The sequence below is a fragment of the Urtica dioica genome, chromosome 1, assembly GCF_054948205.1.
Source record: "Urtica dioica subsp. dioica isolate 48M chromosome 1, U.dioica_male_clone48M_v1_H2, whole genome shotgun sequence".
In the NCBI taxonomy this organism is placed as follows: Eukaryota; Viridiplantae; Streptophyta; class Magnoliopsida; order Rosales; family Urticaceae; genus Urtica; species Urtica dioica.
The window spans coordinates 19,957,831-19,972,764 of NC_142756.1; the positions used below are offsets into that span (position 1 = coordinate 19,957,831).

The following is a 14,934-nucleotide window of genomic DNA, read 5'->3' on the forward strand; positions in this document are numbered from 1 at the left end:
AATAGTGCATCTTCATCTTCGAAGATACACTATCAAATCTGATTCATTTTTAGAAAATAAAGATTATTATGAAGATGGAGTGCATCTTTATCTTCATCTTTATCTCTATTACAAAGATGGAGTCAGGGTGACTATTGGAAGGAAGTGGAAGTGTCACTTCCAATAAGCCACTTTCTAAATGCTTATTGGAAGTGGCATTTCTGTGAGGCAAATTGGTGTCTTCCATTACTTAACAGAAGTGGAATTTCCGTTAGGCTTAATAGAAATATGGATTTCCGTTAACTTCCATTAAGTAATTAAAAAAATAAAATCAAATCAAATTTAAATGGTAAATGAAATGGAATAAACTGTTAAAATTTTAAAAGAATGTACTAATATGTAAACGAAATTTCATCTTTATTAAAAACTTTTTTATAAAAAAATTTTAAAAAAAAAAGTAAAAACATTACAACAACATTATGGGTAAAACACTATATGTATTTATAAAGTATATTTTGTAATATTAATTTATGTATATTAATACAAATTACATAAACTAAACTATATAACAAAAATTATGATATAACTTAATTATATAATATAAAAAATTATAAACCTAACTATATAATATATATATATATATATATGAAGAGATGGTTGAGAGAAATATTTGTAAAGAATTTGAGAGGATTTGAGAGTATGAGAGAGAATAAGGTTTGATTTGTGAACAAAATGGTAAGAAATTGGATGTATTTATAAGAGAAATAAATAAATGGGTTAAAATTTAAATTCTCCAACGTTCATTGCTTTAACCTCATTCGACCTAACGATACAATTTTGACTTGTCGCTTCCGTCATACCTTCTACCATTTCCGTGATTTATCGGAAGATCTATACCACATTTCAACCTTAATTGCATTTAGAAGTTCCGTGAGATAAATTAAAGCCACATAAGCATTTCCTGCCATTAAGTTTCAGTAGAAAGCTCACCAATGGAGTGCATCATTATCTTCATCATTATCTCTATTACGAAGATGGAATGCACTTTATCTTCATCTTTATCTCTATTACGAAGATGGAGTGCACGTGATCTTAGCCCTTGGATAAATTACAACTTCTTAGTTTGAGAATGATAAACGTTAATATTCCTTTGATGTTTTTATCTTCAAAATACCTCATATTTATATAAAATTCTACATTAAGAAAGGCGCTCAAAAACATGAGACGGTGTCCATTTTTCACGTGATAGAGCAATATCATGATTTTCTCTTTAATATGTTATAATATATAATAGTTACATTCAACCGTGTGGGTCATTGTCATGCTGTTTCTTGAAAATTTATTGACCTTCATTTTCAACGGAAATGACTGTTTTGTCCTTTTTTTTTTTTTTTGGGTGATACTGAACTTAACTGTCGGATCATGTCTAACTTATGTATATTGTGATAATTTAGTCCCTATTTTTCCTGTAATAACAATAATAATCAATTTCAGATACACTGATGCCCGTTTTCAGCTTAAAAAACCATCCCAGCATCTTTTATTTTGATTGCACTTTGAACATAGTCCAAAAAGGACCAAAGTCTTATTTTACTAGTTGAAAAACTTGAGACGAATATCTTTAAAAATATATATAAAAAAAATAAAAAATAATAATAAAAACTTGAGGAGACGAAGACAAACTAACCGTGACATTCCAACGTACACACACGTGTCGATTCTCAGTGGTTGTAGAACAAATAAAGTAGTTTCTGGGCAATCGTAGGGGCATTTTTGCTTGGCAAATAATTTTATTTTTTCTATTTACAATCTGTATAAAAATAACAACTAATAAAAATAATCAGAGAGACAGAAAGAGCGCGTTTATCTTCGGAAGCTGTGTGTGTCACCATTCACTGACATACTATTCAGTGTTGAAATTCAAAAGCTTCGAGATTCTCAATTCTCAAACTCACCTCTACACTAAAGCAGACACAGTTACTATTTTACTCTCAAAACAAAAGCTACCATCTTCAACTTGCCCAGATTCTATATTCTTCTTCTATCTCCCAAGCTTTTTGGTGGTTCGGTTCCCTGAACCCAGTCATTTCTGGGTCTCTGTACTGCTTTCCTTGTCACTAAAAATAGTAGGGGATCGGTAATCATTCTTCTTTTATTTATTTTAATACTTAACTATGCTCTGTTCTGTAGTCCTTTTTCCTAGATATTTATTCTAGGTAAAGTCGGTTAGCTTGGCACTTGGGATTGTGTAAAATTTGAGCTCTTCGGGTTTTATCTTTTGGGTTTGTGTGACTTTTCTATAAATAGAACTACAGATCAATCTTCTAAGATGAATCCAAAAAAGCTCGAGATTCGTAATGTTAAGCTTTTATAGCGATCGGTCTTAAATCTTTCTCTCTCTCAATTCACTCTGATCTCTTCTTCTTCTTCTTTTATGATGTCTGCGATGATTACACTTTTGATAATAGTCATGTCTCTTCTCTCCAGGATTGAACTGGTCCGAAACAATAAATCCATGGCTTCTTCTTCTTCTCTCTGCGTCACCAAAGTTCTCTGACAAGAAGAAGAAAGAGCAAAAGCGAAAGTGACCTAGCGAATCTCCGACAACCCAACGACGATGCAAGCGTCGGCGAAGAAGCGCCGAGCAACGACGACGATCCCACCGAACCCAGACTCGTATCTCCTCGCCGGGGGAGACTTCTCCGGCGGGTCGGGCTCTCCGGTGAGCGGGTCGTGCATCACCGAAGACGCCACGACGGAGCTGTATTCGAAGCTGAGGGAGATCGAGAGCGCGATGCTGGGCGAAGAAGAAGAGAACAACAACGACGACGTGGACAGCTGGCGGTGGGCCCGCACAGCAGACGCGATCCGGGGAGGGGACGTGCGGCAGGTGCTGACGCTGTGCGCTCGGGCGGTGGCGGACGGGGAGCTGGTGGTGGCGGAGTGGCTGGTGGAGGAGCTCCGGCGAATGGTCTCCGTCTCCGGCGAGCCCCTCCAACGCCTCGGGGCGTACATGCTGGAGGGGCTGGTGGCGAGGATCGCTCCCTCGGAGAGCTCAATCTGCCGCCTCGGAGTGGGAGTAGGAGCTTCGGCCTCGTCGGAGCTCCTCCACGAGCTGTGTCCGTACTTCAAGTTCGCGTACATGTCGGCCAACGGGGCGATAGCGGAGGCCATGAGGGACGAGGCAAGGGTCCACATTGTGGATTTCCGCCTCGGGAAAGGCTCGCAGTGGGAGACTCTCATTCAGGCCTTCGCCGCTCGCCCCGCCGGGCCCCCGCGCATCCGCATCACCGCTGTCGCTGACGACACGCACTGCGTCGCCGCCGTCGCCAGGCGCCTCTCTCGCCTCGCCGCCGCTTTCGCTGTCCCCTTCGAGTTTCGCACCGTCTCCGACCCTCGCACCTTGACGCTCAAAGGTGAACTTTCGGTTAAACATCTTCAAATTGTCTTTTCAGCGTGCCGGGTAGTAAATTTCAGCGCTAATTGGATTAATGTCATCTTAGGATCTTGTCAAAAAAAAAAGGATAGACCCAAGTTTTAAATAAAAATCCGCTCGTCTAAAATTTAGTTTTAGACAATTAAGATTTCGATACAAAGCTAGGGATTTCAATGATAACTTGATAATGAAATGCCTATATTTCTATCTAGATCTTCAAATTTAGGTACTTGATAATAGTTCCAAGGCGTTCGTTTAGTAGTAAGTGTGATTCGTCTCATAGTATGATTCTCCAAGACACAAGTAGTCTCCTGGTCAATAATACCAAGGCCTCGTGGATTTGAGTCGAGTCTAACCCAGACACCACAATTATTATAAAAGAAAATGATAAATTGATAACGAGAACACTCCCGAGTCTCGAAAAATTTGTAAACTGCTAGGCGATACAGTAAAGGAAACGATAAAAGACTAATGTATTTGCTTTTTTTATCGACAGGCGAGAGGGGTGAAGAGTGGGCGGTGGCGGTGAACTTCGCGTTCGCACTGCACCGCGCGGCGGACGAGAGCGTGAGCACGGAGAATCTTCGCGACGGGCTGCTGAGGGTGGCCCGCGGGATGGGTCCCCGAGTGGTGACTTTGGTGGAGAGAGAGTCCAACGCCAACACTTCAAGCTTCGTGGCTCGCTTCGAGGAGGCACTGGGCCACTACGGGGCGGTGTTCGAGTCCATGGACGAGGCCCTCCCGCGGGCCCACCGGGGCCGCATCGGGGTCGAGCAAGGGTGCCTCGCCAGAGAAGTGGTGAACGTGGTGGCGTGCGAGGGAGCCGAGAGGGTGGAGCGCCACGAGGTGCTGGGAAAGTGGCGGAGCCGCCTCGAGATGGCGGGTTTTCGGCCGAGGCCGCTCAGCCACATCGTCAACGCCACCATCGCAAGGCTGCTCAAAGGGTACAGCCAGAGGTACTGCCTCGAGGAGAGGGACGGGGCGTTGTACCTCGGCTGGATGGACCGCTTCTTGGTCACTTCCTCCGCTTGGCAATGCTAATCATAATGACATCGACTTTCTCTTTCTTTTCTTTTTTTAGCCTAGTCTGTTTCTCTTTGTGTATCTTATAAATGGGTTTCTTTCAAGGCTATGGTGAATCCATTTTACACGTACACTACTTTTGCTTATGATTTATATCTTGAAGTTGAGTTGTTTTGTTTTCCGCAATCACATTTTTTTTACTTGATATTAAAGAAACAAGAGGCAATATTACTTGTTTGGACTTTTTATTTTATCGAAATCAACTAAAATTGTTTTCCCACGTTCATTATCAAATTTGATAAGATTTTGTGTTTGAGTTTATCCTAAAAATGGGTTTGTGTCAAATTTATAGAATTTTGTGATAAATTTGATATCGGATATGAAAAAAAAAATGATTGATTTTTGAAAGAAAAAAAAAAGATTCAAGATAAAAGTGTCCAATTTCTTGAAATTATACTATTATTGTTTTAGATGAAAGCGATCTCAAGCCTTGTAAAGGAGGGACAATTCTCTCTTTTCTCCTCTCTTTTTAATCTAAGATGGTCATAAAAACAAAAAGCAAAAAACCAAAGACAACGACGGTGTCTATCTATCTTTTTATGTTTAATAACTCTTATTGTGATGAATCAAAATCTTCATTGTGATTGAGTAGAGATTTTGGCGTGGAAGAACTCGTGAATTGTATTTTGTTTGCTTATGGATTTCATTCTTATATTATGCACGTGCCGTCGTTTTATGACAGACAAATCCATATCTTTGAGCAGATCTCACCGCCGCAACGTGCTGTGTGTTTTGGTGGGAAATAATAATGGCATTGAACCCAATATATACAGCTGACTAATTATTTTAAGAAGCAAATAAAACAAAACAAAACGTTTTTCATCTAGTCAACAAATGTTATTATACAGATCCACCAAACTAATCAGTGTTTGTCTGCAAAAGCTTATGGATACACCAACATGGACATTACATTTATCAATGAATACACCATGGACATTACATTTATCATATATAAATACGCGACAAGATAAATTCTTTAATTTAAAACTTAACCGTCTCCCAAGTACATTAATTCGATCAAATCAAGCGCAAATAACTTTTTTTATTCCACTAATATATGAATAATAATCTACACCTGGCAACATGGCGATGATGCGCTTTCCCTGGATGGTCAAGGAGAAGGGAAAATAACAGAAAGAAAAGCTCATTACACCATACCATACAATACATATATGCCTATATCACTCGGCACTACTCAGACACAGAACATAATTTACTGTCTCATGTAGAATTAGTTATACAGCAGTCAAATTAATTCATCGCCACGTGATTCTGCCCTGAACAGGTTCCAAATCCGGGTTCTTTACCTCGGTTTTGATGCCATCCCGAACCACCACGGCACAAGAGTTATTATTATTGCCTTCTAGGTTACTTTTTATTGCCCTGCTCTCAACGGCCATGTTCTCTTCCTTGACCGCTGGTTTTCTTTTGTGGGGCTTGTCCGGTTTGGCGTTTGGTTCTTTTTCAGATTTATTCTCGTGTTCTAAGATAGCATCGACGACCATGTCGAGACAAACAGCGTTACCATCCGATTTGGGGCCGGATTCGCTGTTTGGGGTCGGGGGAGAATCGCTTGATCCCGATACGTTGTAGGTCACAATCCTCGCCGGAGGAGCGCCGTGACTGTGCTGTCCCTCGTATGTCGTTATCACCAATTTGGGGTCGTGCGATGCCCTTTCTACATGCTTCTTCACGGGACATCCCGAGTTCGAGCATCTGTAGTAACTCCTGTAACATAAAGATTGTGGTGGAAAATTATACCAAAGTATTTTATAGGGAATATCTGGTTAATAATCATTAGGGCTTTTATTGTAAAGCTCAGACCTTTTTTTTTTTTTAATTCGACCACAATCCACTTAGCTTCCTATTTACTGTTAAACTAACCTTAAGTTTTACAAATTGTTAAAGTTTTATAGCTTAATCAACATTTTTGTTGACTTTTGGGTGTCAATCTACTCGAAACAAATCTCATTTGTTCTCAATTTTATTGATAATCGATATCTGTCGTTTTTGGTAAATTAGCACCCAAAATGACTATCAAAAGATTATTTTTTAATTAATAGAGCATAGGGTTAATTCAACAAAAAATGAATATTTGGGGAATGAATGACATTTCAATAAAGCTCAAGGGATATTGACATATGTTCCGATCTTTACGTATAAACTACTATATAAATAAAGTTTGACTTTTGGATGACAGTTCTTGACAAACAAGGACCAGGAAAATACACCACCATCAAATGGAGCTCTCACGTGGCAAACAGAATCTTATATGTGTATGCTTTTCCCATGGTGAAAATAATTGGAATCTGATTCTGTGTTTCATACTGAGCAAGATATTGGGCAGGTGAAATGGGTTCAAACTTACAAACTAAAATATAAAAAATTAACTAAAGTAATGCCTTTCTGATTCTACAGTGTGAGAATTTTTCATGCAGTAAGGCACTTTGGAAAATCTTAAGTTTCACATCGCTCGGTTACTCAAATTTGAGATCCTGACAATGAGATTGGAGTTCGTATCTATTTGTGAATGACCTAAAGTTCGACAAAATGTTGTGACGGAGAAAAATTGGGCCTATATTAACAAAGGTAGTTGCGGTGAAACTGAAACTAAACCTTTCTTCTTTCTCGTTGGACTAGAACAAACTAGGCATACCTTAGATCAATTCCACTGTCATGGATATTTTGATGATAGATTCAGCCAAGTATAAACTATGAAACGTGCTCCCAAACGTCAAAATATGCAGACATAAAACGTATGTTATGACCTAACACAAACTTGACAGCTATTAAAACTGAAAAAGAAATAAAAACCTTGGGTTCAGATTGCCCTTCACTAATTTTTGCCCATATTTGCGCCATCTGTACCCATCATTAACAACATCAACTTCACTTCGAGTCTGAATAACAAGTCGTGAGTCACTGGTTGACTTATTCAAAGCTGTGCTCTTCAGACTATCTCTCTCTTTTTTCCTGTTTTCATGTGCAGATGAATGTATACATAATCAATGGAAACAGGAGGACTCACCATATACACCAGAAAGAAAAACTCAAATGAAGATAATACAGTATATTTGACTTACTGCCGCTTTGGGTCTGGATCATCATCACTAAAGACCTCGTCTTTCAACTTGTTTGATTGAGAAATTGTTCCCTTTGAACCCACAGTAGCCAAAGCCTTTGAAATTGGAGGGGTATCTACAGGCTTGGGTAAAGGAGTTTTTGGGCTTTGCACATAAACTGGTTGTGTAGATGAAGTTTGTTAACCAATATGTTACATATTTACCCAAGTGAAGGAATATAAGAAATAAAAAATAAAAACTGCCTCCTCACCTTCAGCTGTGGGTAAAGAAGGCTCTTTCCGTCTTTCTTCAACAATGGACACAGCAAAGCCAACAGCCACTGGAATGTTAACCTGAGGTTTTGAATGAGCATGCTCACCAAAGTAAACAATATCCACGATTTGTCCTTCGTGCAATCGTTCCAGCTGCTTTTTGACTGGACAGTTCGGGTGAGTACATCTGTAATAACTCCGTACGTATTCATTTCCCTTCACGAGTTTCTGGCCATACTTCCGCCAGTTATACCCGTCCTCCGAAACTTTCTCGCGTATCGAAGAGGGAGTGCTTACTTCCTGACTAGGTACGAGTGCCAAGGCACTGGATTCAGGGATTTGCAGTGCTTTCTTGGGTTTTCTAGGTGAAGACTTTTCCCCTTGATTTGATCGTGGTGTTTCGGTCGCAGAGTCTGTCACTGGTTCTCTTTTCTCAGATTTTATCAGCGGAGGGTTATCTTTCTTATCTGGTTCCAGCGTGGAAACCCCGTTTCCAGGCAACTCTGTCTCCTTAGGTATGTGACTTCCGGAATCAGAACTCTCGCTGGGCCTCGTTTCCTCCGAAGGAACTTCATCCTTGTCACTTTCTCCTAAAGGAACCATCTCGACAAATGCTCTTCTTATATATGACTAGAAGAGGCTATAATTGGCTCGAGAATCCATACTACACCTGAGATTGGTATCAAGTCATTTCAATATGAACCACGGGTCAGAAAAAGCATTCACGTTTATCTTTACTATCAAAAGAGGAAGCTTCAATACAGCATAATCAAGCTAAGAGTTACTACTATTAGCAGCAAACAAAATAAATGCGACGCAAATTCGTATATAACGAAGTAAGATCAGTGTCACTGTTTGAATTACTAGTAATTAGCATTTTCAATGTGAAAATTTAAAACTCAAAAGAATAGCATAAGTAAAGATCTTTTTTTAGTCTAAGCAAGCTTTCCAGTAGTGTTGACCTGAGTTAAAAATTTGCCGAACTAATTTTCCTAAAAACACAACGAAAATGCAACAATTTTGAGAATATCTATCTATTAACACACTGTTGTTCCCACCTTTTTCTCAGTACCCAAACGAACCGAGACCTCCGATATTTCTAATCACGACTCTCCATCACAGCTACGGAATTCGAAATTCACACCAATTTCAAAAGCCTAGGTCCTCCAAACGATTAAAAAGGAAAAGAAAAAAGATAAAGCTAACAAAAAAAAAATCGAAATCGAATAACTTTTACTTAACTGACCTTCGATTTTCGAGCTCAAAACCCTAAGACATCATGCAAAGCTCCGAACTTCACAAGGAACCAGGTATCTTAGAGTGAAACCCTAATTTTGATACCACGCCGATGAATGGAATCCGATTCCGACGACTTGAGAGAGAGAGAGGAGAGAGAGAGAGAGAGAGTCGAAGCTCTGGAATTTTGTGCGAAAAGTCTAATCCATTAAATTTGACTCAAAAACTGGAGAGAGATATTGTTACCATGTTGTCGGGTTCACGCAAGAATCTGTGTTCCTCTACTTTTATTTAAGGAAAGGTTCTTTCTTAGGTGGCAAGACCATTAAAAATATATTAATCGTGGATTGAATTTGATGGTGATGCTTAGATTCGTTTAATTATTATTATATCAAAAGAGACGAAGATTTAGCACCCATAGAATATTTTGGAAACATTTTTACTCGAGAATTGCTACAGAATAATAATATTTAAATATAATTATAATATTTAATCGAATAGCAATTTTTTCTCGTAGGTAAACAAGTTTGCTACTCTTATAATATTAAAATTAGTCATTTTTTTAGCATAAAAAAATCATACTTAAAATGACAATAAAAGTTCAACAATAGCATATCGACCGAAAGGAGCTACAGTATATAGAGGACCGAGGGAGGGCTCAAGCCCTCTCAATTTCTTTATAATTTTGATCTATTTTTTAAACAAAATTATTATTTATCTTGAAAATTTACAAATTAGCTCTCATTAAAACTTTTTTAAAAGAGAAATTTCATTTTCTAGACCTAAAAGTTATGGAAATATCTTAATTAGACCCGTTAATTAAAAAATATCCAAAATTGGACTTTTGTACCAATTTTGGACAAAAATGCCTTCAATTCAAAATAAACCTCATCTCCACCCTCTTCATTCTCACTTTCTCACTTTCTCTCACACAAAAACCGACTCTCCCCACTTCCGACGCCAACATCACCATATCCGACGCCAACCTCACCAAATCCGATGCCGACCTCGCCACCTCCGACGCCCACCACCAACTCCGACGCCGACCTCAACAAATCCGACCTCCATCTACCTCCATACCTTTCAAAACCTAAAAATGACAAAAAAAAGGTAAGTTTTTTAATGGTTTTTTCATGGTTTGATTAGTGTAGCATAGATAAGATATAAGATTAGAGTGGTTTTGTCATGATTTGGTTTGATTTGTCATAGTGAATTTTTTTTTTTATTTAAAATCTGGGTAGCGTCGGGTTTGAATTTTTTTTTTTTTTTTAAATCTTGATGGATCCCGCCGGATCCCATCGGAATCGGTCGGGATCCGACCGATTCCGATGGGATCCGACGGGATCCGACCGTCTCCGACGCCATTGGATCCGATGTTCAAAGTGAAATATTTTTTTTTTTAAATCTGGGTCTGGGACCGATGGGTTTGAATTTTTTTATTTTTTTTTTAAATCTGTAAGTTTTGAAGGATCCCGTCAGATCCCATCGGATTCGGTCGGGATCCGACCGAATCCGATGGGATCCGACCGTCTCCGACGCTCATGGGATCCAACTGATTTTTTTTTTTAAATATGTATGTTTTTTTTATGGATTCGGTCGGGATCCGACGAGATCCGACCTCCCGAAGGCGTTTTTTGATGATTTTAGTTGTATTTTGAATTATTTTAGTTGTGTTTTGAATGATATTTGTTTTGTTTTTATAATTTATTAGTGATTAAACTTGTTATAACTCGTGTTTTAGGAGAATTTGACGTTGCTATGTGAGAGTAATTTTCCGGGTCGAATCACATATAGTGGTTCGGGAATGTTGAAGCTTGTGAAAGAAAAATTCACAGCTCTGGATCTACTTCAAAGGATTGCAGAGACTCCGTTCGCTCAATTCTTCGAGGCGACGACGTTAAATTTCTCTTCAGTACTCTTACACTCTCTGCTTCTTCGAAAGGTGGAGTCAACGAAAAGGGGTGAGATTCACTTCACTATCGGAAATAAACGCGTGAGATTCGGTAAACTCGAATACGCGTTGATCACCGGATTCAGTATGGAAGACGGTCCAACGGCGGAGGAGCAGAACGAGCGAAGAAGTAATAGGCTCGTGACCGATCACTTAAACGGCGTGCGAAACGCCAAGTTCGAAGTCTTGACGAACGCGTTCAAGACATGTCAAGATCCGGAGGATGCGTACAAGCTCGGATTGTGCGTGTTTGTCATTGGGTATCTCCTCGGAGTAGAACACAACCGAGTCATCAACGACAAGTATCTCTACATGGTTGATGACTTGCCATTCTTCTATTCTCTGCCATGGGGGAACATCACGTGGACAGAGACGTTCTCCGCCCTCTCTGTGGACATGAAACGCTATTGTCTAAAACAAAAGGACAAATCCGCCAACGAGAACATTCTTCAGAAGGAGGCAAAGTATTCCTTACCGGGGAATTTGCACGCCGTGCAATATTGGGCGTTCGAGGCTATTCCGGAGATTGGTCAGCAGTTCGGGAACAATATCGGTGTCCGAGTACCGAGGATGCTTTCGTGGTCAAGCGTTCGAGTGGTGACACGCAAGGACGTCGAGAAGGTTTTCCTTAAAAAAACGGTAATTTATAATTTATATGTTTTATAAATAATTTATACACTTATCTAAATTTTAAGTATTGACAATTTTTTTTTCTCTTGTAGCTCGGTGTTCTTCAGATGTTGAGACCAAGGACCGGTGAGCGCGAGTTCTTCCAGCAACTAGAAACACAACTCAGTCAATCGCTCTATCCGACTGAAGGCGAAAACGTGGTTGAGCCACGTAATATCGAGGAAGAGATTGATTTAGTACAATCAATCGCTAAAGAAGCCGACGGACTCAGAGAAGCGGAAAAGGACGAAGAGGAGAACTTGTGGAGTGATGAAGACGATGATGATGATCATGTTTCAGATACACCGCGAGAACCTCGTCAGGTAAATTTTATTTATTAATTACTAGTTTTAGTGAAGTAGTTATTAGTTTCAATCATGTGAAGTAGTTATTAGTTTCAATCATTTCAGCCCACACTTCGCGCACCTCTCACACGTCCTGATCATCCCGCTCGTCCCGATCGTCCCGCTCGTCCCGATCATCTCCCTATGTGGTCTTTGACGGAGGAAATGTGGAATAATATGATCGAGACTCAGAATCAACTACTAAAATCTCATAATGAACTTCGAAAATCTCAGAGTCAGTTGGTACGATCTCAGGCGACCGTCTTGAGAGCTCTAAGTACAAACGGTCGGAGGCTAGAGAGAATGAGGCGATCTCAGGTTAGTTTTTTTTTTTTTAAAAAAAAGATATAAATAAATTAGTCATTTCTATAAAAATGTAGTTTCTTATTCAGTATTTTGTGTCATCAACTTACAGCTTGACATGTTCGAGAAAATAAACATGATTTTCTCGGACGTGACGGGTTTATGTCCCGGGCCGTTACCAACTACACAAGCATGTAAACCTCGTCCACCTCAACCTAGTCCTCCCGCCCCTCGTAGTCCTCCGGCCCCTCCTAGTCCTCGTTCACATGCGGCGTCGCAGCCGTCGTCTTCGCATCCCTCGTGTACGACGAGGAAGCCGGCTTCACCTAGTAAAAAACGTCCCCGGCGGAACGATGTATCAGATAAGACCCTCCCGTTGTCGACCCTAGCACAGAAGAAGGCGAAAGAGAAGGTACGAACACCATCTCAAAAGCGTATTCGAAAAGATACTTTCTCCGCCGATTTCACGGACCCGACGCGGCCGAAGTATGCAACAAATAAGCGGGTGTCGCCATTCAAACCGTTGAAGGAGCCAATACTTAAAGATTGGGAAGCCGTCGTGAAGTGGAGTAAAACGCGTAAACTTGATGGTCATTTTATGCCGAAGATTTATGTGAAGATCGCTAGCGTGGAAAAAGATTTTTTCAAGATCCTCCTCGAGAACGGAAAATGGCTAAACGACACGGTATGTATAACTACTTTACTTTTAATATGTTTTTTCATCTAAAAGTTAATTATTATGACTTATATATATTTGTTAATCCAAATACGTTGACAGCATCTTGATGCTATTATACATATGCTACGGAGACGCCAACGACAATATGACGGGTATCGTCAAGACGTCTGCATCATGGATACCCAGTGGGTCCAACATGTATATGGGCGTTATACGAAAGAACAAGAGAACAAGAAGATTGCCGACGAAACAGGCAATGAGGCGGAGATCGTAGACTGGGATCAACGAATCGTGTTTGATCATATGACTGGATACAGGAACTCTCAAGTCTTGCCGTGGAATTGTGCCGTTGAGATTTTGTTCATCGTCAAATTCAGACAGATGCATTGGTTCACGTTCCGAGTCGACCTCAAAGAGTTGACCATAACCGTCTTGGACTGCCAAAATGACATTGTGAAGAATAGATAACATGCCAACAACTTCAGAACGATGATGGATGTTAGTAAACTTTAAAGTTTATAGTAAATCATATTTTTATTTTCTTACATTCTCATGTTAACGTAGGATTGGTGTCAAGCGATATCGAAGGTTATGGCAATGTCGAGCTCGGGCGTGTGGAGGTCGAGCTCGGGCGTGTGGAGGTCGAGCTCGGCTGATTGGAGGTCGAGCTCGGCGTGTGGAGGTCGAGCTCGGGCGTGTGGAGGTCGAGCTCGGGCGTGTGGAGGTCGAGCTCGACCGATTGGAGGTCGAGCTCGACCGATTGGAGGTCGAGCTCGGCGTGTGGAGGTCGAGCTCGGGCGTGTGGAGGTCGAGCTCGGGCGTGTGGAGGTCGAGCTCGGCCGATTGGAGGTCGAGCTCGGCCGTGTGGAGGTCGAGCTCGGGCGTGTGGAGGTCGAGCTCGGGCGTGTAGAGGTCGAGCTCGGCCGATTGGAGGTCGAGCTCGGCCATGTGGAGGCCGAGCTCGGGCGTGTGGAGGTCGAGCTCGGCGCGTGGAGGTCGAGCTCGGCCGTGTGGAGGTCATGTCATTAAATTCATATTTAATTATTTTAAAGTAATAAATAAAAATATAAACATAAACATAACCACAAACATGTTCAACTCAAACTTAAACGTAAATTGTTCAACAAAATAAGTTTAAAAAAATAAACATAACGATCAACTTAATAAAAATAAACAAGTTTTCACTCTCTCCATGTGCATGTCTTCCTGTTATGTCCCATACCACCACATTTACCACATTTCCGATGAATAACAACTTTTTCTCCTTGAGATGGGAATCGATTGACTCTTCGTCTTCCTTGTTTACTTTTCTTCGGTCGACCGGCTTGTTTCTTTTCAACTGGTGCCAACACCTTCATGTTTTTTATGTCATCCGGAACGTTCCACTGATCTTCATTCCCAACAGGATATAAAGACTCCTTGTACATCTCAATCCATATCTCCTTCGAATAGAAATGACTGCACAACGAATAAATGTCCACACTCCTGTGTTGTGCGGATGCGATGGCATGCTCGCACGGGATTCCAAGTAGTTGTGGTAGTCCACAAGTGCATGTGTTATTCATCAAATGCACATCAAAGTCACCTTTCTCGTCTCTAACATTACATTCAAACATCCCGAGTTCGTAGGTATTCACGTATTGTGCTTTGCCGTTCAGATGTTCGAGATTATCTTGAAGCTTCGGGGACAGTCTTGTATCACATTTTCTAGCAATTTCTTCTCGATTAAAAAACCATGTTTGAAGTGTGAATCTAATGAACTCAAGCAAAGTGGTGATGGGAAACGTTCTAGCATTCCTCGTCTTATTGTTGAAGCTTTCTGCATTATTGCTTGTCATTATATCCTACCTATAGAAACAGTTACATATTAACGACGTTCTAGTTAAAACACTTGTAATGACAAAGGGAAAAGTTTTAGTT

At 40.4% G+C, this 14,934-nt stretch overlaps 2 protein-coding genes across 4 annotated transcripts; one reads left to right on the forward strand and one right to left on the reverse strand.

Annotated features, from left to right (window-relative positions):
* The first annotated feature begins 1,725 nt into the window (after positions 1-1,725).
* Positions 1,726-4,624, forward strand: LOC149407728 (scarecrow-like protein 21). Of its 3 annotated transcripts, none has more exons than XM_089615180.1 (3): positions 1,726-2,116; positions 2,467-3,395; positions 3,912-4,624. In XM_089615180.1, exons 2-3 carry the CDS (start codon positions 2,597-2,599, stop codon positions 4,454-4,456), a joined length of 1,344 nt encoding a protein of 447 aa, XP_089471306.1. In that variant the 5' UTR covers positions 1,726-2,116; positions 2,467-2,596; the 3' UTR covers positions 4,457-4,624. The 3 variants fall into 3 exon arrangements, with proteins under 3 accessions (XP_089471306.1, XP_089471320.1, XP_089471314.1); XM_089615194.1 differs by having other exon boundaries at positions 1,726-2,105; XM_089615188.1 differs by lacking the exon at positions 1,726-2,116 and adding an exon at positions 2,154-2,359.
* A 672-nt stretch (positions 4,625-5,296) lies between these two features.
* LOC149407729 (WRKY transcription factor 1-like) lies at positions 5,297-9,262 on the reverse strand. Its single transcript, XM_089615199.1, has 5 exons — positions 9,079-9,262; positions 7,832-8,502; positions 7,582-7,738; positions 7,313-7,471; positions 5,297-6,226 (listed from the first exon to the last, which is right to left on the reverse strand). Exons 2-5 carry the CDS (start codon positions 8,433-8,435, stop codon positions 5,755-5,757), a joined length of 1,392 nt encoding a protein of 463 aa, XP_089471325.1. The 5' UTR covers positions 8,436-8,502; positions 9,079-9,262; the 3' UTR covers positions 5,297-5,754.
* Between the last annotated feature and the right edge of the window lie 5,672 nt (positions 9,263-14,934).

Coding starts and splice junctions, on each gene's coding strand:
- LOC149407729 (XM_089615199.1), bottom strand. CDS start 8,435: ATGGTTCCTTTAGGAGAAAGTGACAAGGATGAAGTTCCTTCGGAGGAA. Junction 7,739..7,831: donor TTCTTTACCCACAGCTGAAG/GTGAGGAGGCAG, acceptor CTACACAACCAG/TTTATGTGCAAAGCCCAAAA. Junction 7,472..7,581: donor GATCCAGACCCAAAGCGGCA/GTAAGTCAAATA, acceptor ACATGAAAACAG/GAAAAAAGAGAGAGATAGTC.
- LOC149407728 (XM_089615180.1), top strand. CDS start 2,597: ATGCAAGCGTCGGCGAAGAAGCGCCGAGCAACGACGACGATCCCACCG. Junction 3,396..3,911: donor TCGCACCTTGACGCTCAAAG/GTGAACTTTCGG, acceptor TTTTATCGACAG/GCGAGAGGGGTGAAGAGTGG.